Raw genomic sequence first — 22,882 nt, 5'->3', positions numbered from 1 at the left:
TTCTTTTCCAAAATGAATGATGCCCAGCAAACATCATTTTTAGCAGCAACTAGAGTGACTACACACACTGTGCACATGCTCAGTTAGATTGTCTTCTTGCTTACAACAAAGGAGCCACATTTGAAATTCCCAGAGACAGTGTTTTTTTCTTCTTGAGGTAAAAATTTTACTTTCTATCGGATGTGTTTTTTTTTTTATACTGTCCTGAGATGAACTGTCTAGGAATCCAAACAAGTATTATTAAAGTATTATTAAAATTGCTTTTGCTGTAAGGTAAAAATAGAAATGACTAACGTGTCAACTGAGCAGTCAGGCCAGTTCACATGAGGTGAAAACCTGATACTGGGACAGTTGTGATGCCTTGTTGCAACCATCCAAAGTACTCATGCATTTATATTTTAAAGGCGGCCTACACAGCGCCAGATGTTCATATCAAACATAGCCATGGTACATAGGAAATGTTACCTAAGTTTCAAATAGCAAGGTAAACGAATGTAAAATTATCCCTGTGAGAAAAAGCTCAGGCTTTAGACGGATCTGAACGTTATGCTTCCAACTGTTTTTTCACAGCGGGCTGCACACAATCAGAAAAAAGTGTTGACACGTGGTCATTTTTTAAAATCATACTGTAATCAGCATATTCATTCATATATTCACAGTTGTGTCTTTGACCCATTTAATAATTTCTTGTAGTAAAATTTGACGGTTTCAACTCTTTTTTTGTCATGTAGTGTGAAAAATGGCTATCATTACAAAACAGAAATAGTCACAATAACATGAATGCTTTCATTTTGAATATTTGATTGATTAATTATGATTATTTTAGACATGTTACAACCACCCCCATGCATTGCGTTGGCTGGAATGGTGAAGTGACTGTATTTAAACCAATTTTGCAACCCTGCCATACTTCATAAAACCACTTAAATACATCATTTCAGCAGCTGAAACATTGATGTTTATAATATCGCAAAACTGGCTGTTTGAGTGTAAATTGTTTTTGATTTATTGGGAAAAACAAAGTTTTATGACTGTCCGTGGTCTGCCCTATATCTGTTTGAGAGTTATTCATCTGGTACACACAGAAATTTAAGTGCGAGTGAAAAACGAGACGACATCAGGGACGTGATAAACTAGATTTGGTCTGCTCAATAGGAAGAAATGAGTCGGCCAGTAGTTAGTAACTGAGTGTGACACAGGAGAGTATTTCATATATCAAAGGTCAGCGAGAAGGCAAAAAAACATGGCCTTAACAATATACCAAATAAAGCGAAAAAGAACATCTAATTAATATCTCCCTTTCCATTATCCCACTGCACGCCATGAGAGGATTTTTTATATATAGGGCAAGTATATAAAGCAGCAGACAATTAATCTCTTGAAGCCAGGTAACCATAACAACATAAATATAGAGCATTCCGCCTGCCTTATTAACATATAACATTCTGCCATCATGCAGCCTGCCTGTCTTAATAATGGTAGAGCCTCAGAGTTGGAGGCAAAACAAGAAGGCAGAAAAAAAATGAAAAAGAAAAAAAAAAACAACAACAGTGAGACAGTCAAAAGCAGCATCCTCAGTCTGGGTCTGAAGCTAATAAAAATGTACTTTCTATACACAGCATCTTTGTGCAGCATGCAAATAGTACAGGAGGAAAGTATCAGGAGGAGAAATAAGAGGTCTGATTGTGCTTTGTTTGCAGGACAGGACACGGGGAAGGAAAGAAAGCAAGAAAGAAAGAAAGAAAGAAAAACTTTGATTATTTTAAAGCAGTGGTCCTCAGCCCTCAGCCTCCTGCTGGTTTTCATCCTCGCCATATAATCACAGACTGTTTCACACATTGGGTGCAAGGTGAATGTAATTAACAAGCTAGTAGGCTACACAAGCTGCAGCACTCTGCTTCCTGAGGACCGGGATTGAAAACCGCTGCCTTTAACGAAGCTAATCACTGTGTTAATCAACGCCAAGGTCATGTATACGTTTTCCCCCTCAGGCGTATAGATGCTGAGTGTATCCACCACAGACCTGGCAGGCTGAGTATCCTCTCTTCACTGTTCCTAGCACTGCTTTTCTGGAGAGAGAATTCACTCGTCTTGCCTGGAATCTGTCAGCGCATTTTTTCCAGTGTCGGGGGGTCACTGATAATCATAAGTTGAATGTACCTCAAAACTGGTAATTATATATTGTATTTCACATCTGAGCAACATACTGCAGTGCTGCTGTGGCCCCTCTTGATGAAGCAAGACAGTAAACTGCTGATTTAATGCATGGAAATATATCACAAACTGTATCACTTGGTTTTCCTGCTAAAATTTCTCCCCAAACATTATCCCATACACACCCCTCACCCCCCACACCTACCATCCACCCAACCCTGGGATGGCAGGTATTCTAGTCTGTACATGATGGAGATTCAAAGTATGAGAATAACAAAGCAGAAAATATGAAAACCAAACAGTAACAGTAGCATTGTCATGTAAATTAAATGCATACACACTAACAACCGCACTGACTACCCTACTAAGTAACTAAATAAAATAAATATTTGAAATAACCCAACAAAAACCACAAAAATGCATCAAATATAATATACCCTCTTTCAGCTGTTCTTGGATATGGAGATGTGTGTTTTTCAGTTTGTTTGAAGCAAAATTGAACTTTGTGCATGCATAAAGCTGCATGTTGCTGTACCTATTTTTTGAGGGAATTAAATGGCTCTTTTCCTGTTATTTTCCTATTTGTACTGGAAAGTAGATCCAACAGGAAGTGTCTGTAAGAAACGTCCACATAGTAACCTTGCACCAGGAGGAAACAAGCTGAGGGTGCTTTCACAAATAATTGTACTTACACTGCAAAAAAAAAAAAAAAGGTATCAGTTCTTGTTTCTGATAAGCTGCCTTTTTTGGGTTCATTTATGTGCTACAGGTGTTACTTCAGGAGCTGTTTTGCTATGGAAGTGAATGGAGAGATAGAAATCCAGCATTGTGGATTAGCAGCCCAGGGGAGCACGAAGCAACTAATGAGGATCTTTCACCAGCACTTGGACTCCACCCAGGTAACTATACAACCAAAGTTCAATTTTGTTTTTAAGCGGGCCTTAATGAGCTGTGAAGGACACCGAGCGTGCACGCTGCTCCAAAGCCCAGGATGCTGCACTGGCCTTGCAGTTTGCCTGAGGACCTCACAGAGGGTCTGAAAGCTAAGATGCATGTGGTAACTAGGTGCTAGTCCAAGATGTGCCTTAAAACTGATCAATACAATGTCAGAATCAATCCTGTAGCCGGTGTAGCGCACCTGCGATGGGGATAATACGCCGCTGCTGTCAGGGAGTCTGGCTGCAGCGTTTTGGACTTGTTCTAATTTGGATCGATTCTGCCGGCTGAGACAGAGACAGAGTGCAGGGAAATGTTACGTCTCACACATTGGAATACTGAAGGCTTCATATCAGGCGCAAATACCCTCTGTGTTCTCTGATGACATTTGCTTAAGCCTTTTTAATATACTGCATGTTTGTGTTTTGTATCACACACGGTGATCGTACCTCTTGGGATCTGCTGCTATGTTTGCTGTATGTGTCCAGGCTTTAAATGTAATCCATACACTGGGGGATCACAAGCCCACAAAGTAGGCTAACTGCCTCTCTGATTACTTCCTCCATTCATTTAATCTGGGTTAACAAATCCTGCCATTGATCTCCACACTGGAGACATAGAAATGAAAGCCTGAATAGGCCGCTGGGAGACTGATCAGACGTCTTCACAGTTCATACAGTGCGCATTAAATGGAGCGGTGAGCTGATAAAGAATCAGGCACCGCAAATGACCGTGGCTTAGATCACGTATTTCTAAGAGTATTACAAGTTTTAATGTCTTAATTAAGGCTGCTGGGCGCGTACAGCAAACATGACACGCGTGTGTTTGATCTGAAATCACTAATCCCGCTTGTGACAGGACCGTTTCCATACATTATATTTCACAGAGAAACGGTGCAGGAGACAGCGCTGATGTACGACATCGGAGTCTCATAAAAGCTGACGTTTTCATTTCTTGTTTGACGTTTTAACATTTAGACTATAATTCATTGTGCAGATTGTCTTAAACTCCCACCGTCCCGTTTGCACCCGTGCACTATAAATTTTTAGGATTATTGTTGCTTCCCGAGTGGGATTTTTTTTTTTTTTTTTTTTCTGATTTGTGAATCGCCACTGTCAAAGCTCAAAATAGGAAATAAGCAGACAGTCAGACAAGGCAGAAGTGTAATCCAGACAAGGCAGAGCTCTCAATCAATGCCTTTTAAGATGAAAGCCTGTAGGCTGCAGACTTCAGGCTGTAAACAAATCCATTCCTGGACTGGCTAATAGTCTCACAACAACTGCCTGTTTAAATTCATGGTTCAAAGTTAAATGAGGCTGCAGCTCCCTCCAGTGTAAACTGATGGACAAGATTGAAATCATTACCTATTAAAACCCGCCCGGGGCCGCAGAGTGAACAGAGTGATCCACAGCAGCCTCAAAACAAGGAAGCTCCATAAATATTTGGACAGTGATAATATTTGATGTTTTGGCTCTGGTATGCGATCGCTTTAGATCCCACATGATAAAGGCGACTGCAAGGTAAGAAACTATTCATTTTATGCCCTCCCCCACCACGCGAGATTGCATCCTTTCATCACACCGCTCTGACAAGTTGTCTTGCATTGGAGTTTCGGAGCTAGACGAAGCGGTCTGACTGGAAAGCAAAGTGGCCTTGAGGTTTCAGAGGCCAAGTAGAGACTGAAAATCTGCCCACTTCAATTCCTCACATTAATCACATTCATCGCTGTGAAGGTTAGTCTGCGACCCCATAAACTGACCAGGTCGCTGCCCTGTCTGCACAAACAAAACACAACAGGAGGCTGCTTTTCTTAATTTTCGCAAGACCTAAAAAGACACTGTATTGTAATTTGCAATTGCTTGTGAATTTGGTATGCACACAAACCTGTTTTTTTGTAATCTAACATTTTTTTTTTTTTTTTTAAAAATCCATTTCTTTCCTGTGTTGATAGATTTTCTGTTCAAATTCATGAACAAATCAAACCGCAAGGGAAATCTCACTCAGCGCTGGCTCCATGCTGTGTTGGCAAACAGTCTAACAAGCGGTACATTTTGACACTAATGGATACAGACAACACTTCTCATTTAGCAACTGAGAAGGCAAAGGTTTTGTAGTAGAGGGATGTTACATGTCATTAATTTATGGTCTTGGATAACACCATGACTGAGAGAGCAGAAAATCTTATTCGTAATCTCATTATCTCCGCCAGAGGAGCCGGACAAGGGTTTTGTTTTTGTGTTAGCGAAGTGTTCTCAGCAAGTTATGAGTGGCTTTGCAGAAAACTTGGTTCATCATGGGGATTCTCACCACAAGAAAAATCTTCCACTATTAATCCAATCAAACAACATGGTGGAAAAGGGGCCACTTTCCCACCTGGCATTCACATCTGTCCTGCGTGATCTGATCAGGTGACTCAGGTGTGAACAGCACCCAATGCGTCCTCAGTGGGTCTTGAGGTGGCCTGGGATGCTTTTGTCCCAGACCATCGCATTTGAAGTGTAAACACACGTGTCCCAGGACGCATTGAAGGACCGCCCACTCACCTGACATGCTCTGTCTTTATGCTCTGGACCAGGCCGTCACTTTTCCAATAGAAAACCTTACCTGACTCTGGCCAGCAGCTGAACTGCAGCTGATGGGCCAAATGCAAACTGAAGTGCAGGTCGGCTATAAAACAGCTTGGGTACTACAGGGGAGCCGAGGGGGGGTCTCGGCTCCCTCTAATAAGATATGAGCTCCCCTAAAAACATGATTTGAGAAATTTGAGGGGGGTTCTAAAATATGTAGTAACAACATGCTGTTCTTGAATTTTGTGCCACAGCACTAAACACATTCTCTCTAACCCTAGATGCAACTGAGTTACTATAAGAATATTACAGAGATACTACAAGCGACACGATGTGTGCTTGATTAACCAGCCACTGGGTTTAGATGTCTTTATTTTTAATCTAGTCTGTAATTTCTGACACATCAGAGCCATGACAGTGGGAGAGCCCCCACCCACCTGCACATTCAAGATCAACGTCAGGTTCAGGTTGATTTCTCCACCGCAGCGGAGACTGGAATAATTAAATAATCTGAGCCTGAGCCAACGTGATCAGGCCCAGCCTGTAATAATTTACACATGTGAAAAACCTTAATGTCTTAAGTAATTGACAGCACATTGAAATGAGGCTGGAGTCAGCAAGGATGTCTCCTTTTGCTAGATACCTGGTGCCTGTTAAATGCCATTTTATTTTTACTTTTTTCTTTCTGCGTAGAGGGAGGACTAGCAAATTAGGAATATGACTGACTGGTGAAACCATCTGTTTTACTGTGCATATGACAATAAACCTCTCTCTCTCTACCCAACTAAAAAACAACAAGGATGAAGGATGGAAATGATAAGTGTTTATTTGCATATAGAGCGGGAAAGTGAGATCTGATCACAAGTGGGGAGGCGAGGTGCATGTAGTCGCATCTTAACGCCAGGTGTGAACAGAGAGATGTCCACTTGTGATTGGATCACCAAAGATGCATTTTAATGGCAGGTGGAGACACAGCCAGAGAGCTCATTTCAGATTCAGACATACTGCACCCTGCTCATCTTTTACAAAACACAATACAGTGCTGGTGAGTGCCATGATATTTCAACCTGTCTCATGTCAGTTTTCGCGAGTCATAAAAATCTGTGCATTTCCTGCAGAGAAAACAGCTGCTTAATGGGGCATTAAAAAATGATTGTGACTTTATTAGGAGTTTTGGTGGAAATGTGAAGTGGCACTGGCTTGTATTGCTGTTTGCATTGTGTCTGTGGTGGTATGTGTTCTACTGGATGCCATCTGGTTTATTTTGCTGGTGCTGAAATGTAATGAGGCTGTGGATGGGTGGTAATAAAGTGTACTTGAGTTTTCATTATGAATAATGTATTTTAAGTGTCTGTGTGTATTAGATGAGACTACATGAGGTTGTAACAAGAGTGTGCAGTTGGTAATTGTTCTGAATAGTGTGGCACTACATAGGCTGTTTTGCTATTTTCTTAGTGTTTTACTTATAATTTTCTTGTATTTTTGCTATTTCAAATGTATTGCAGTTCACTATGCTTTACGGGAGTTTATTTCATAAGACTGTTTCATTACGTTGGCAATGTTAGGTACAGTGGTAAGACTATAGAGTGTGGTTAATTTAGGTTTTCTGCATATATACTGCATGAGTGGGCTGGGATGTTCACATCATTTGATTATGCAATAGTTAAAACCAATTATTGTTAACTTGTGTTTAAGTTTGCCAACATACTATATTAGTGTGATGTAGCAAGTTTTAAGTATTGCCGTGTTGAGGCATGACTGAAATGAAAGAGAAGCTTATGTCATTTTTAATACAGCTTGATTTGTTTTGAATGATTATTAGAAGAGGCATTCATTGGTGCAGAATGTTCCCTCTCTCCCACCATTTGCTGGTGGATGTTGTCTTCCAACTGATTTTACATGTCAGCCATCAGCTGCTGTTCAAAGGTCACTACTACAGCCATGGGAGACATGAGCAGCTCAATAAGGACCTGATGAAAAGCCTACAAGCACTGGGTGACTTCGGCAGGTTAAGGAGTGTAAGGCTGTAGAATGTTTGCCTTTCTGGAAAAGTCGAAAAAAAAAAAAAAAAATCCGAGAGTGTAGGCCGATCACATCTCTAAAGTTCAAGTGACATTTGTGAAGTTGCTCTGGTGACGATGAACTGAAGACTGACAGGACCCGGGGTAACATTTTCTTTCAAAATTCATTTTAAGGGATCCCAGAATGATGTAAGATAACATCTGGCTCAGAAATGTTATATCTACTGTGAAATCAAGCAAAAGCTGAGGTAGACTTTTGCAGGACATTAAGGTGATCTGTGGGACAAATGGAGTCTTGGAGTGGGGTTTCATAAACAACATATTTAATATGTGAATTTTTTTTTGTGTGTTTAGGAGGACAGGGGTTTCTGATGCATGTCACACCAACTGATGGTATAGCTTGTGTCTGCTCTCATTTTACTGACTCAGAGGAGCTTTCATGCAAGGAATGGGTGCTGCAGATGCCCTTTACCTTGCACCAACACTGTTAAAATGTCAACCGAATATTCCTGATGGATAAAAACCCTTTGAAATCCCCACTGTATCCTTGTAAATTCTTCAACACAGACATGTTGGATGAAGACACAAATAGGATGAAGAATGTTTTCTGTCTTCTAATGAATGGAGATTTTTTTTCTTCTTCTTTGTCTAAAGAGAGTGGGTGGTCCTGTCACCTTTAGTATTCTTATTCAGGCAGAGGGGAGGAAATAATGGAGGAGAGAGCAGAGAGAAAACTGTCATGATTCAACTATCTTCAGGCACAGAAAACTATTTGATGTTGTACCTCGCCTTTGTTCTGGAGGTTCTGGCTCTAAAATGAGCTGAGGAAAAGTCAGCTCAAGTCACAAAAAGTTTATTTGGAGATTTCCTCATTTGTGTTCCTTTCCATTGCAATGCAGATAAAATGCAGTCACTACTAAATTGATACCCTGCAGTAAACTATCATTGCAAGTGAAATATTGAATCATTTCTGACACAGGAATGTACAAATTACAGGCTGCAAAAAAAGTATTCCACACTATAACAGCTACAACTGAATTGCAAAACCATTTTTTTTAATTATATTAACACTCAAATGAATATCTGAGTCATGAAAGGCTCTGAAAAAGTTGATTACGTGCAATGTTTCAAGGCAAATAAGCATAAAACAAAAGTCTAAAAATCTAATAATATGCAGGCAAATTGATACAATAAATTAAAAGGGTTTAATATCATTAAGGATTACAGCAAACCAATCATGCTGTAGAAAAGGGGTGAGAAATATACATTTTTTGCATTTCAATATTCCCTGCCATTAAAAAAAAAAAAAAAAAAATCAACATAATTTCTTTATAAGAGCACGTGGCACACTTTACCTCCTCTGCTATTATTAATACCTGTCATCATTAGTGTTTTGGAAGATGTATGGTCATCCATTTTCCGGTGGATTTTCCTTGTGGTTTAAGTCTCAGGCAGGTTATGGCCATTTTTTGGTATGTAGTCTTGAAATGGGTTCTTTCCAGATTGCATAACGCACAGTCTCTGCAGCAAAGTAAACATATGCACCGAGAAAATATAGAGACCAGAAAACTGACGAAGGCACGTGGGGCATTTCTCAGACAACAAATTTGTTCTTGGTGGTTGAGCCGCTTTTGGTGGCTGTGTCTGCATGAGACTGGTAGCCAATAGTCATCTTCATGGGGATCCCCAGGCGCTCCTTGTAAACTCTCCTGTTGACACACACGATTGAAACCATAAGGACAGCATGATACCACCCATATGTGAACTGTTTTCAGGTTCCTCCAGCTGACCCTGAAGAAGTGACTCACCCTATGTGCGTTACAGCTTCCCGATTCTCATAGTCTGATGTCCACACCGCTATTTTATCTCCTTTTGTGCGGATGTTGACCACAGCTCCACACACCTCATCGCTGTAGTCGTCAAAGGCCTCTCCGACTAAGCACAAGAGCTGATGAGGGAATACAAGAGTGAAGCAGCTGTGACAAAGTGCGATTTGAAATACACCCAGTGGCCACTTTATTAGGTCCACCTGCACAGCCTAATACAATCCAGTACAACTGTTCTGCCATAAAGCTTCCTTTTATGATACCAATAATGCTGAGGTTTTCTTTTTGTAACAGTAATAGAGGTGTTCATTCAATTCTATGTTTGGCATTGAGCTCATGGACTGCATTTTATTAAGGGGTTTCTAATATTCTGTCCCCCTCATGTATATAAATAGGGAGGACAAAAAATAGAAACACCTCTCAATGTAGCGTACTCCAGTACAAGACCTCTGCAAACTACAACCTAAATAATAAACATAGAATTAAATTTACACTTTCTCCATAATGTCAACACAAACATGAACATTATAAACTTTGTTAAAAGGTAGAGTTTATGGCAGAGCTGTTGAACTGAACTGCATTAGACTGGACAGGTGGAACTGATAAAGTGATAAAGTAAGAGTGTATCACTGCACTATATCCATATTGTCTCCAAGGCCTCAAGAGAGAAAGAATTATCCAAATGGTAAATAGACTGCATTTGTAGCCCACTCACCAAGGCTTTTTATGTCTGCCTCACATTCACCCATTCACACACTGATTCACACAGACTGCCATGCAAGCTGCCAAGCTGCCCATCAGCAGCAGTTAGGGATTTCAGTATCTTGCTCAAAGATGCTTTGGCCCACTCTCTGGACGAGCTGGGGATTGAACCAGGAACCCTCTGACTCCCAGACAGCTGCTTTACTTCCTGAGCCACACCATCTCAAGGGTTAACATTAAGCATAACTCTGTTTGTTTCCTAATTTTAACCACTGAGATGGCCACTACAGCAGCCACACACTGAACCACAGGACATGTTTGTAACCGTTTTCACCTTTGTTTCATTTACTTTGTTTACATTTCTTCTGACACTCAAAATGCACAGATACATAAATAAATGGTGGTATGCCACTGCCTGCTTTTCCTGATCATCATAAGAGAGGATGCAGTTCTCCATTTTCATTTCTGTGGTGCAACAAACATCATAGAACAGTGGGGTGACATTACTGACTCGAGAGAGCAATAAGAGCATTTATTACTTTTGAAGAAAGTGAGAAAGAGAAAGAGTTTTACTTTCTTTTTATGTACCAAGCCGAACACTGAAGAGGACATCGTGAACAGCAACTACAGCCAGTGTTACCGTTTCCAGCCAGAAGCGGTCCAGGTCTAATCTTCTCTGTTGCTTGTTAAGTGTGATCAGCCAGCGTCCACCACGCTTATTTCTTTCATCCTCCCACATGGGCTCGATGCCATCCTGAACAGTTGAGAGTCGTTAAAAACTGTGGCCACAATCTTCATATTGATAACCAGGTCCAAATAACACACTGGGCAAACATCAGCAGTGCTTACGAAAAGCTTGGATATTGGTCAAGGTTCAGCCAAATTACTTGAGATACGCAAACGTGAATTCTTGTAAAGTTGAGTAGCATGTCAGTGTGAAAAATTTAACATCTTTCCTATAATAAAGACATATGGCAACTGTATTTGACAGCTTAACAGGTCAGCTTTACAATTTTGCCTCTGCCTCTCTACATTGTCTTGCAGTGGCAACTCATTAATACTTTATTTTCCAGTCCATGTTTCCATGCAGTGAAACCTGGGTCAATCTTCCCATGGGACACACTGGTGCAATCGGGTTCATACATACGCAATATGACAGTGTTGCGTGATGGTTTCCAGCCAATTAGGTAAAATGAAAAGAAACAAATATAATTCAACTACCACTGGAGAAAATGTGACAAAGCTTCAATACTAAAAGCCAACACATTTCACCTGCAACAACAGGGAATGAAATGTCTAGAAACAGCCTTCTCAGGGTCTAACAGCCAATCAGATGCCAATTTTAAATTGGTGCCTCTTACACAATGTGGTTTCTTTTAAATATAGAGGTGTGGATACTAGAATGTGATATCGAAAATATCCACCCTGCCATCAGAGAAAACCTGACAGGCCAAAGTTAGACAATGCAAGTTTAATCTATTCTGTATTTTGTGTAATATTTAAGTCATATTTCATGAATATTTCCAAAGAAGAGAAAATCATTTAAACTTACCTTAAAAAGAGAGTAATCACAGCCTGACATGAGGTTGCTTGACAACTGAATATGGTTGTAGAGGCTGAAATAAAGAGAGCAGGACAACAATGTTGGGTGTCTTATAGCATTACAAAAAATGAGGTATATTGGTAATGAAATGTTACTGCATCATTCACTCTATGGAATTTTAGGAAAACAAACAAATACAGATTTATTGCTTCTTACGCCCAGAAATCTTCAACTGTGTCAAATTTAGAGATGAGTCGCAGGTTGGCCTGCCATGTTTTGCTCTTGTCATTCTTGAAGAACCAGAGAGACCATCTGTTGGGTAAAACAGAAAAGGGATTTGCATAAAGTTAACAAGCCCCTAATTAAACACTTGGTAAGTAAAAGTAACCAAAAGCCCATGAGCACCAGAGCTAATGAGGACCGTATGGATGCAGCAGGGGCAGCTGACAGATAAACTGTTCAGTAAATCACACCCTGTCACTCTTGTGATTCAATTAATTGTGAGGCGGCGTCATACTCGTTCAATGTTGAATCTTCTTATAGCTCCACAACCATCGTAAGCTTTTACGTGGAAGAATAATTAAAGTAACACAGTGTGACTGTTTAAACTGTGGTATTGTAATTCAAGCAGCTAGCCTGATGGAGGCTGTGGGTGGTGGAGGGGAGCTTGTTTGAGTGAGAACACAAACCCAAATCATATCAAAGGCAGAAAAAGAAAGGGTTTGCACACTACAGAAGCTGACAAAAAACAGCTTCTGTGGATGTTATTTTCCTTGTCTCCTTTAACATAACACCAGTAATCAAATCAATGTATTCAAATTAAATACCAATCTAGCTATGGCAGTTATTTTGTAAAACTCCATTTGGATGTAATCAAAGTTGCAGGCCAGAGAAAACTCAAGAACATAAAATTCATTCAATTTTCTGTCCTGCAGCTTCAAGTTCATTGAAATGAAGTTTGCAAAAAGGCTATTGTATATAAATTGTTGACAAATACAATTTTAAATTAACTCTACACAACAAAGCATGAAAGACATGATGGCTTTGAATGCTCTCCCTTGCCAGTGTATATCAAGGTTGGATGTGACTTTAAAGCCAGGTGGTGAATTATTCCTGCAACTTGCCATTAACAGCAAAGTCCAAGTGTTTCAGACCTCAAATCGACAATTTTAATGTCACTTTTCTGTTTAGAGAGGGACTTTTTGTTTAACTTCCCTTTTGTTTGTTTGCTTTTCCATTTGACCCTTTCCGTCCCATTCATCATTTTACCAGCTTATTCCTCTTCAGGGTCACAGAGGCTGGAGTCTATCCTAGCATATTGGGCACAAGGCAGGAAAACAACCTGACAGGAATCCAGTCAGTCGCAGGGCTAACACAAGCAGACGTACAATCAGTCACACTCATACCTCTGGGCACTTTAGCTTCTCCACTCCAACTGACCAACATGTCTTTGGACTGTGGCAGTTTACATCCTCCCTGCTGTACGGTGACAGTGCTACCCACCACGCCAAAAGCCACCCATAAAACATAATTTCCATGCTCATATTTGGCTGGCATTTGTTTTGTGATATATCAAGCTGATATACTTCATGTGCAACATTTCAAATGCCTTTGATTCATAAAACCATATTAGTTGCTAGTTCAATAACATCTCCCATCACATCAATCTTAGATGGAATTTCAGTTGTGATCAACCTCGAAGCACTTATATTAAGGGCCTCGCTCACATGTTGATAGTGTTGTTAGTGGCTGACATAACCACCCATAATCTATCTGAAAAAGAAATGTGGTTTATTGGGGAGAAAGGAGTGACAGCGTCATCAGTTTGAGCATTTTGACATGTTGCTGTGTGCTGTGCACAGACATTTTTGTAATTTGTTCGGCTTCCTCTTCATGAACACAGAACCCATTGTTTTTAGTGAATGGCCACTTCACATCGCCCTTTCACATCTCTGTGTGCCGGCCCATTCACTTGTGTGGAGGAAGGGTCATTCCATTCCTGCACTGTACCCAATGACTGAACAAGTCACCCATTTTTATGGTAAGCCGATGACAGTGCATGCTGTTTTCCACCGAGCTCTGCTTTACATTCATACAATGCTGCACATGCACACCTGGCAGCTGCCCAGTACAACCAGTCTGCCACAGGTAGACACTAAGTGAACAGGGCACCTCACCTCCACCAGGGCATATAAACAGTGAATGCGGGGTCATTCACTTTCCCTATGAGGTCTGGAGATTTCAACCTGCCAAATACAAGCATGCTTCTCTAACCTGCAGGCTGCAGCTGAGCCCTTCTTGTGGAGTACACAAGGATTCACTCCATGTTGAAAACAATTTGAAAAGGTGAACACAGTGACTGGTGTTATTTGTCTTCCAACATTAACTGTTACCAAGGTTGTTTTTCGCCCACACATGGAAGACAGCAAACTGTTCAATTCTGCCCTCTGTGCCATAAAATGAAATGTTATTTAGGGTTCATTTACATTGTTTACAGCAAGGGTTTTCAATTATGTAAAATGTTTAGTCCTTTGAAACCTAAGCACATTCACCTGAAAAAATATTACCCAAAAAATAATAAAAAAAAATATCACAAAAGAACAAATAACCGCGACATAGTAGCGGCTATTTGTAGCCATTCCAGGTTTAAAATTACACTAACAACCATCAGTGCCAACTTGGAACCAGCTGTCCATGCCTCCTGACCAATCTCAGTTGATAAGCAGATCAGTGAAAGCCAGCAGTGTGACTATAGTGGCTCTTACTGATACTAAGATGAGCAAGACAATGTCAGATTATGACAGTGACTTCCAAAAATACTGGAAATGCCTCACTTCTTTCAAGTTCCATGAAGGCAAAATCCATCTTCTTTTCAGCCTTTTCTTTTGGTGATGATTGAGAATGTAGGAAAATGCAGTCCTGCAGTCATTTGTTCCAGACTAGAGACTATGCTACCCCCTTGTGGTAAGGGGTTTATAACCTTGCACAGGGCTCTACACACATGCATGTAACATGTAAACACAAAGCTTGAGTATGTTGTGAACACACCTAGATGTTGCATTGCTATATTCCTTGCATCACCTATGATCAGCCTAGTCTAATTTTAGCTGTGCGTGTGTCTCTATGGCATGGAAATCGCTAGCCACAACACTGATCGCTGCCGAACAGCAAAATGCTAAAGCCTGACTGGAGTTGGAAATTTACTTTTGATTCTTTGTGTTTTAAATCAAAGAGCCTCAAGGTGCCATGGAAATAAACTTAAAATGTTAGCCTATCTGTTAACTGCAGAACAGGAGTTCAACTTGAGTGTTAACGAGCATGCTACTGATGAGAAGTTTTGCATTTTTAAGGAAAAATTGAACTTTGGTGGTGTGTTGGGTTCTATAGTTGTACAGCTCCACAAGTAACACTTTTAGCACATAAATACCATTGAAACTAATTATGCCAATTAAAAAAAAAAAAGTTGTGGTACCCATTTTGTGAGAAAATTAAACAGTACTTTCCTTGTTGTGTTCCTATTTGAATTGGAAAGTACATCCGGCACAGTGTCTACACAACAAACTTCCATATAGTAACTTTGCACCAGGAAGAAATGACCTGATAGTGTTTTGACAAATAATTGTAGAGGAAAAAGGGTATAGGGACTTGTCTTTTTTTAATATTGGCATGATCCACATTGTTGGTTTTTGTTTATGTGCTACAAGACCAAATACGGTATACACAAATACAGCACACACAGTACATATACTCATATAGTGCACAGTTATTGATACAACCCAACATTCTACCAAATATAAGTTTTGCTTTAACATACAGAAACAACTTCAGATTTGATTTTAATATATTTTGATATGTCTGTTTACTTGAAAATAGTATAGATCTTGCATTAAATCAGTGAAATACAAGAACATGATATTTTGGTGTTATTAAGCAAAGGTGATTCCACTGCTTCTGAAAATGACCTTTGATAACCGACCCAATTGATTCTCCAGTGTGCATATGTCAAACTCAAGGGTCAGGGGCCAGATCAGACCCATGGTATAATTATATCTAGCCTGTGACATGACTTTTGATTTTCTATTAATACTGGCCTGTTCCACATTGCCCACAACACAGATACTACAAACCCCAACATGCACTGCAACATCCTGCACTATCAATACCACAAAACATGTGCATGACCGCGCTTCATCCTGAGGAGCACATTAACATTTACTGTCTAGCTAGCTAAAACCAGCCAAAAGCAATGTCAAAATGAAAAGTGAGCAGTGAAAATGGCTGTTCAAGACAACTGTGAGGTTATTTATTTATTTATTTATTTGTAATCACAAGTCAACCTGCCTATATTTTGATGTTTGACTTTTGAAATACTTTGGCATATTCTGATCAAATGACTCATGTGGTTTAGATGAAATATTTGTTTTATTTGTAGTTGGATTAACATGTGTGATGTGCACGTAAGAGTAAAAACATATCACAGTAGATTTATCTTCAGTAAAATATCAGTTATCTGTTTATTTTTGATTCCATGTGATGAAAATATTTGTAATTAAAAAAAAAAAACAGGGTAGGCTTGCAAATACAATGATGCAGTGAGCTCTTTTCATGCCATTTTCCACTCTTATGAGTCTGATTTTAGATATCCTTGATTTGTTTTATAGAGAGATATTTTTGGGGGGATGAAAGTTTCATGTACAGTTGTGTATGATTTTTTTTTTTTTTTTTTTTAAACAGGAAATATTTTTATCCAAAGAATCACCACTTGGGGTCAAAACTTCAATAAAATAGGCATTGTCTGGCCCTCCAGTGGGTTGTGATTTTTTAATATGGTGCTTTTAAAGATTGAGTTTGACAGCCTTGCTCTATTGACTCTGCTTTCTGGAGCATCGGCCAGGGAATCTCAAATGTTTCTCAATTCCATTGCTGCAATAGATAAAAGCCACAAGTATCTCTCTGCCCCACAGTGTATACTGTACCTACGAAAGACCCTGACCTGTTCTGGAGCGGGTGTTTGATATAGGCCTCTGGGCTCACTATCTCCTGTCCAGTCTCCTCAGCTGCATCTTCGTCACGCTGGGTTGGACTTGGGCTGGTCTCCTGAAGAAGAAGGAGCAAAGAGGTATGGCAGCAGTGTTACAAGATATTGGGAATCAAGTTTGGCATCTTTGAATTTAAATGTAAATGAGGGGTGAGACTTTTGCTATGCATGATAAATCAACGTTATCTCCAGCATTAAAGCATTTTAGTTGTTTTGGATGACACCGAGGAGCTATAACATGCCATTTACAATCTCCAAAAATCTTCCCTGTACTTTTGCCTAACATAACCACACCTGTAGTAGTGCAAGAAGCAGCCCAGTTCATATGATATCTGGGAGAGGAAAAACATGCCTCCCACACCATCTTTCATTTATAAGGGGGCTGAGTGGGGGAGGTTATGTTTGCTTTAAAGAGATAAGGGATTTAGATAGTTAACAAGGTACATTAAGTACCTCACGCATAAACTTAGCTAGCATTTGATTTTTTTGCAATATCTTTCTAGAAGTTTAATTGTCTGGCGTCAAATCGACTCTAATTGATAAAAAAAATGTTAGTAAATATGAAAGTAACAGGAGGGTGAACTGTGTTAAGCTTGCTAGCTTCATCGCTGCCATAGTGACTACAAGTGAAAAGTTTACAGCCAAACGGACTAAATCGGGGAGTGTAACGTTATTTAGGTGACTTCACGTGATTATCTACTCCAGAGCTTATTTGCAAGCTTAACAAGATTCACAGCGCCCTTGGTAAACTTGTATTTGCACATATCGTTACTTGAATTCCGCAACGATACCATTCGCTTATGAAACAAGATATGAACACCAGCTGTTACACATCTCACCGCAGAGGCTGGCTGAGTCGAGTGCCAGCCGTAAGCATTAGCTAGTGTTAACTTTATTAGCTCAGACCACAGCTAGCCCCGGTACATGTAGTTCACTCCTATCAAGAAAACATCACGCCTACATTTAAAGAATCTGGCAGATAATTGGCGCATTTCGTCAACTAGGCAAAGCGGGATTTGTGTATATGTAGCGTAAATGCTTTTGAGAATTGTTAGCAGCCACCCTTGAATTCGGCATACACTCCATACACTAAAGAGCTTGTCTTCGGTATAATTTTAACTTTTTGAGCTGCTTCGCCTCTTACTTTGACACGCTTAGCTAACTGTAACATACAACGTACATCACGGATGGTGACTAACACTAACTCCAGAGAGCTCCAAAGTTTAGATTTTACTGAAGTAAAGTGCAACTTGGAGAATTGTCCCACATGCCGAATTTACAACAACATCGCAGTGATTCGTTAAAAAGTCTTGAATTAACAGTTACCCTGAAAGGTGTGCGCCTTTACTGATAAACGGTTCAAACTGCCAGAATAGTGAATGAAGTTTGGGGATAAGGCTTCTCCCCTCATAAGGGAAAACAGCACGTCTCTAGACCACCGTGACTAGCGCTAACGTCAGCTAACTTTGGAGGTATCCACACAAGCATTCCTCTTTTTGTGCTTAGGGTCGTGGCACACAGGAAAAACTTGAGACGAAATCACAACAACACGTATACTCCTGACGACATATTTTTCATTTAATGAGCTATGTCAAAGTTGTATAAAAAGTTTGCCCGTTACCTCATGCTGTAAGTAAAAACAACAGACAAGGCAAATGTTTTACTATGTTCTTTACAGAAAGTGCTCACCGGTTCGGCGGTCGCCATCTTACAAATCTGTGTTTGGAGAGCTGGTGCTCATTGGACCGAGCTGTTCAACGTGACGGCCCCGCTGTGCACATGCGCAGGGAGGCGGCTGGTGGCTGCTCCTCCACGACTCCACCCCTCCTAGAGACGAAGGCATGGCGAGTACCGAGGCAAGGGAGTGTGAAACAGAAGGCTGCAGCAAGGAAGCCAAACTTCAATGTCCCACTTGTATCAAGCTTGGTATCCAGGGCTCCTACTTCTGCTCGCAGGTACTGTCGCTCTCCCGGCTCGTTCAGTTTGAATGTCGGTTGTAACAACACACCGGGGCCCTGTGTTTCATCACGAGGCAGCTAACTGTCCAGCTAGCTAGCCATGTGTAGGTGCTTGGTAAAACCCTGGTAACCTAAGTTAACTGTTAAGAATAGACACTGCTTTCTTGTGACTATAGAAGTGTCTAGGGTTGAATAATGCAGTAAGTGGCGGTAATGGATGCTTTTTTGTAACATTAGGCCGGCGCTTCTTAAGTGTTGCTTGGTCAGCTAAAGCAAGTGTTAGCTAAGTTAACGTTATTGGCCAGAGTAATAAATCTGAAGTTCCCTCTCCAGCACTCGAACAGAAATGCAATGTGTTGTACTAAACCTGTCACTTTGAAGTGACATTTTAATGTTTCGTTGCAGTCGACTTGACCGAATGTGACCGCAGTTTAGCTGAAACGTGTTACAAAGTTATTTTAGAGTGACAGGTCATTTGGGGTGCCACGATGTTTGACTTCACACCCGTGTGTGCAGACTGCCGGACCAAACTCTGTTTAAAAAATCTGCCATTTTCTCATCTCTTTGCTTATTGACAAGCGTACATACTCAAACACACCTTGGTAACTACCACTGATGATCAGACGCCACTGTCCACTTCGGCAAAAATGATAACTGTGTCGGACAGTAAGGGGCAGTGCGAAGCAGCTTTTAAAGATACTTTGTTCAAATTAGAGAGATTTTATTGCAGTGACATAACATCTAGCGGATCATCTATATCCTGCATGTACTAGAAGACACTAGTGATTCGGGGAAAAAAGTTTTAAGTCATTTTTAATCAGGTGTGCACCTTTGCTTAAACCCAACATTGCAATACTTCCGTATTTTTAAATGGAGATCTACATCCAGAGAAGTCTTCAGGTCATTTATGAATAACTTTGTGGTAATGCAATAGGCCTAATGCTACTTCAGTCAAAAGTTTTATAAATAGAGTTAGCTTGAGTGACATCTCAAGAGCCCTTCTGGTGTCATGATGTTTGACCCCAGAGACCATGGAGTCTGTACAGCTGTTGAGCGTATTTCTACTCCACGAATTTTCTCTGAAGATTATGGTTTGAAAACATAAAACTACACATGCAGTTGTCCCAAATGTAGCCAGAAACCAGACAACCAAGACACTGCTCCAGTGTTATGAGATGCTTCAGTGTTTCCATCCATTAATCTGTGTTGGGCTTTGTAATGGTTAAAGCAGATAGAGAAGCGTTTGCCTGGTTTCATGTTACTTATCTGTTTTTTGTTTATTTTACTGTTAGTGTATTATGGTTTACCATCTTAACCTGTTCTTGTTTATTTGGTAGCAGTCTAGCTAGTTCACTAATTGTGGTGCATTGAGGGCAGACGCAAGCCAAATACCCGTTCAAAGGAGAATTACTACAATTCAAATTGAAAAGCTCCCATAAAAGTTGAGGTCCAGGATCCAGGAGAAAACACAAGGCTGCATCAGATGTTAAGCCAGCTTTCCAGGAATGTCTTGCCCTTATTGCCGGGCCTGGACCACACACACAACAACTGCTGATGGGGTCCACTATCCCGCAGAGAGGTGACTGAACTGCAGAAAGACTGTTTAATGGGTTAAAGCGATCAGATAGTTGGCAGTGTGGCCTCTGCCCCATGCTGGATCTGGTGGAATTTAGTGCAGGTGCACATGAATACATACACCAAGAATGTGAAATAGCAGCGTAGAAATATCAGTGAGAGACTTACAATGTATTTTGATTAAATTCAGTAATTTTGGTGTCAGATTCTCTGAATCTATACAGAATCTTGCAATAAAAACAGCCAATCATTCAACAAAAATCCAATTGGAACCTAGATTGCAAATTGCTAAGGCACACTCTCACACACAAGAGTGCCCACGCGTGCTTAGTGAAGATATTACAGATTAACTAACACTCTTAGTGGGTACTATAATGCTCTGTGTTCAGAGTCACCATGATGACTTGTCACTGGTGCAAGGTAATCTACTTAACCAATCAAGGGTTATGTCATTGCCTTTGCATGCGCTAAAAGTATTTGCTCACATTAAAGGCTTTAGTAAATCGGGGCCTAAGTGGTGATAAGTGGATCTAGTTTACCTCTTTGCCTCTTATTTCTTGCCAGTTTTAGTTTATTTTCGCAGTGAAAAAACAGTGAAAAATTGCAACATGCAGTACTGTGCATATGCAGTGTTAGTAGGTATAAGTTGATACAAGTTTTGCAAGTGGAAATTGTTATCCTTATTTTTTAAAGATTCAGATTAAGTATCAGAGCAATTGACAGGATGCCTTAACCCAAATTCGTTAGTGTCAGCCCTACATTGAATGATTCAGCTAAAATCCACTTTGATAGTGTTGGGGACACTTGGGAGACACATAGCCTACTTGGGTCACACTAAATTAGAAGGGTGTGCACTTTCAGGGTACTCTCTAGGGGCACTGTGTCATTCTCGCAAAGAGGATAACACACGAGACACAGTGAGCACGTTTACATGCACACCTTATTCCTGTATTAACCGGAATATTCGCAATATTCCGGTTGCGCACGTGTCATGTAAACACACACCGAACCCGATTAAGGTAATATTCCGGTTGGAGAGAATTCTGAATAAGACCCCTGGCATGTGCCTGTTCCAACCGGAATATTGGGGCATGTAAACACCTTAGTCGGAAAATGCCCCGAACCGGAATATTCAGTCACGACTGCGCATGCTCGACCTACAAGGAATTCTGTGGCGTCTTTGTTGCTATGGTTACCTGCAAGTGGGGAAAACGGCATGGCGAACAGCAGCAAGAGCCCGGAGACTGCAGTCTGCCTTCAGCTGATGAAAGACTTAAATATCATGGAGGATATCGATGGGAGAAAACATAGAACTAGCGACAGAAGAAAAAGAAGAAGACTTCTTCGTCTGTTTTTTGGCAGACCAGACGCGTATACGCGTGCTGCTGCCTCCCGCGGCTGAGTGTCGCATTACATAAGAGAGTGGAATACGCCGAAACACAGTGGCATGCCAAGTAACATGTAAACGGAATATTCCAGTTGCCGCGGCGCAGTTACCTTATTGTTTGTTGAAGTTTGATAATTTACAGGGCTGTCATGATCTAGGATAGAGGTGGGACTTGTACACGTGCACACGTGTACACGGTTAGCCAATCATAAATGTTTAGAGAAAACACTAACCGCATACACGTTGTTTTTTCATCATGTGACATTAAGTTCACTCACGAGCGCGATGGCATCTACCAAAAATAAAGCACTGTTTGTTTGAAAGAAACATAAGTGGAAACACTGTCAAGTGTACGCTGTGTCGCGAGTCAGCCTTTAAGGGTAGCAGCACAGGCTAAATGGTAAACCACCTGTGGTGGAAACACCTGAATAGCCTGGGGACAGAGCCCGGCGTTAGTGCAGGTGTGAGTGGAGGATGACAACAGCAAGCTGGCATGAAGGATTTCATATCCAGAAAATGTGACAAGCCGCGAAGCAAATAACAACTTAATTGCGGAAATGGTCGCCCTTGACATGCAGCCTGTGACGATTTTGAGGATGATGGACTTTACGTGTACACGTAATTATATGACACGTGTACACATTTAGAATTTTTTGCACACATTCCCATCTCTAATCTAGGGCATGGGAAGATTACTGCCATCCCATGGTCACATGATGCCTACTACAGGATTGGGCTCATTACCGTTATCATTGCAATTAGATTTTTTCTTTTTTTTGCTGGTAAACATTTTCAGGAGTGCATATGGCTTGTGATATGAAGTAGACTCACAAGAATCATTGTTTAGTTATCATCATTGACTGTCTCTCATGCTTTCCTCAGGGGCTTCTAGAGAAACCAAACTTTGCAGTTGCTTGTCACCTCAGCATTGCAAGTGAAGGGGAGGGGCAGTCCGTTAGACATAAGGGATAGTACAGGGGTAGAATCCAAAAGATCCTGTGTGATCCTCTGTGTCTCTGGAGCAGAAGGTGATAGAGACATGGTACCAAGACCAGCATGTTCAGAGTCCCTGAAAACCCTCAGGTGGACGTTGGCTCTGTGTCGCTGGGAGGTTTAGCTGTGGAGATATGCTGGAGATTGGTGGAAAATCGAAAATGTACTGGGAAAATTTCCAT

The 22,882-nt window shown here is 40.7% G+C and overlaps 2 protein-coding genes across 2 annotated transcripts in view; one reads left to right on the top strand and one right to left on the bottom strand.

Annotated features, from left to right (window-relative positions):
• Nucleotides 1-8,515: 8,515 nt before the first annotated feature.
• On the bottom strand, nucleotides 8,516-18,635 carry eif4eb (eukaryotic translation initiation factor 4eb). The gene is made up of 7 exons (XM_030081740.1): nucleotides 18,477-18,635; nucleotides 16,743-16,846; nucleotides 11,966-12,061; nucleotides 11,759-11,822; nucleotides 10,847-10,960; nucleotides 9,487-9,626; nucleotides 8,516-9,387 (listed from the first exon to the last, which is right to left on the bottom strand). The coding sequence occupies exons 1-7, from the start codon at nucleotides 18,492-18,494 to the stop codon at nucleotides 9,273-9,275; spliced, it is 651 nt and encodes a 216-aa protein (XP_029937600.1). The 5' UTR covers nucleotides 18,495-18,635; the 3' UTR covers nucleotides 8,516-9,272.
• metap1 (methionyl aminopeptidase 1) overlaps nucleotides 17,965-22,882 on the top strand; it is a 22,434-nt gene continuing 17,516 nt past the window's right edge. Inside the window, exons 1-2 of the mRNA XM_030081736.1 lie at nucleotides 17,965-18,259; nucleotides 18,466-18,742. Of these exons, the coding sequence (XP_029937596.1) occupies nucleotides 18,629-18,742 (114 nt within the window). The 5' untranslated portion in view covers nucleotides 17,965-18,259; nucleotides 18,466-18,628. The remainder of the gene's footprint in view (nucleotides 18,260-18,465; nucleotides 18,743-22,882) is intronic.

The sequence above is a fragment of the Myripristis murdjan genome, chromosome 22 (genome assembly GCF_902150065.1).
Source record: "Myripristis murdjan chromosome 22, fMyrMur1.1, whole genome shotgun sequence".
NCBI lineage: Eukaryota > Metazoa > Chordata > Actinopteri > Holocentriformes > Holocentridae > Myripristis > Myripristis murdjan.
Note: the sequence above shows the minus strand (reverse complement) of the source record. Positions and strands in the feature narration are given on the sequence as shown.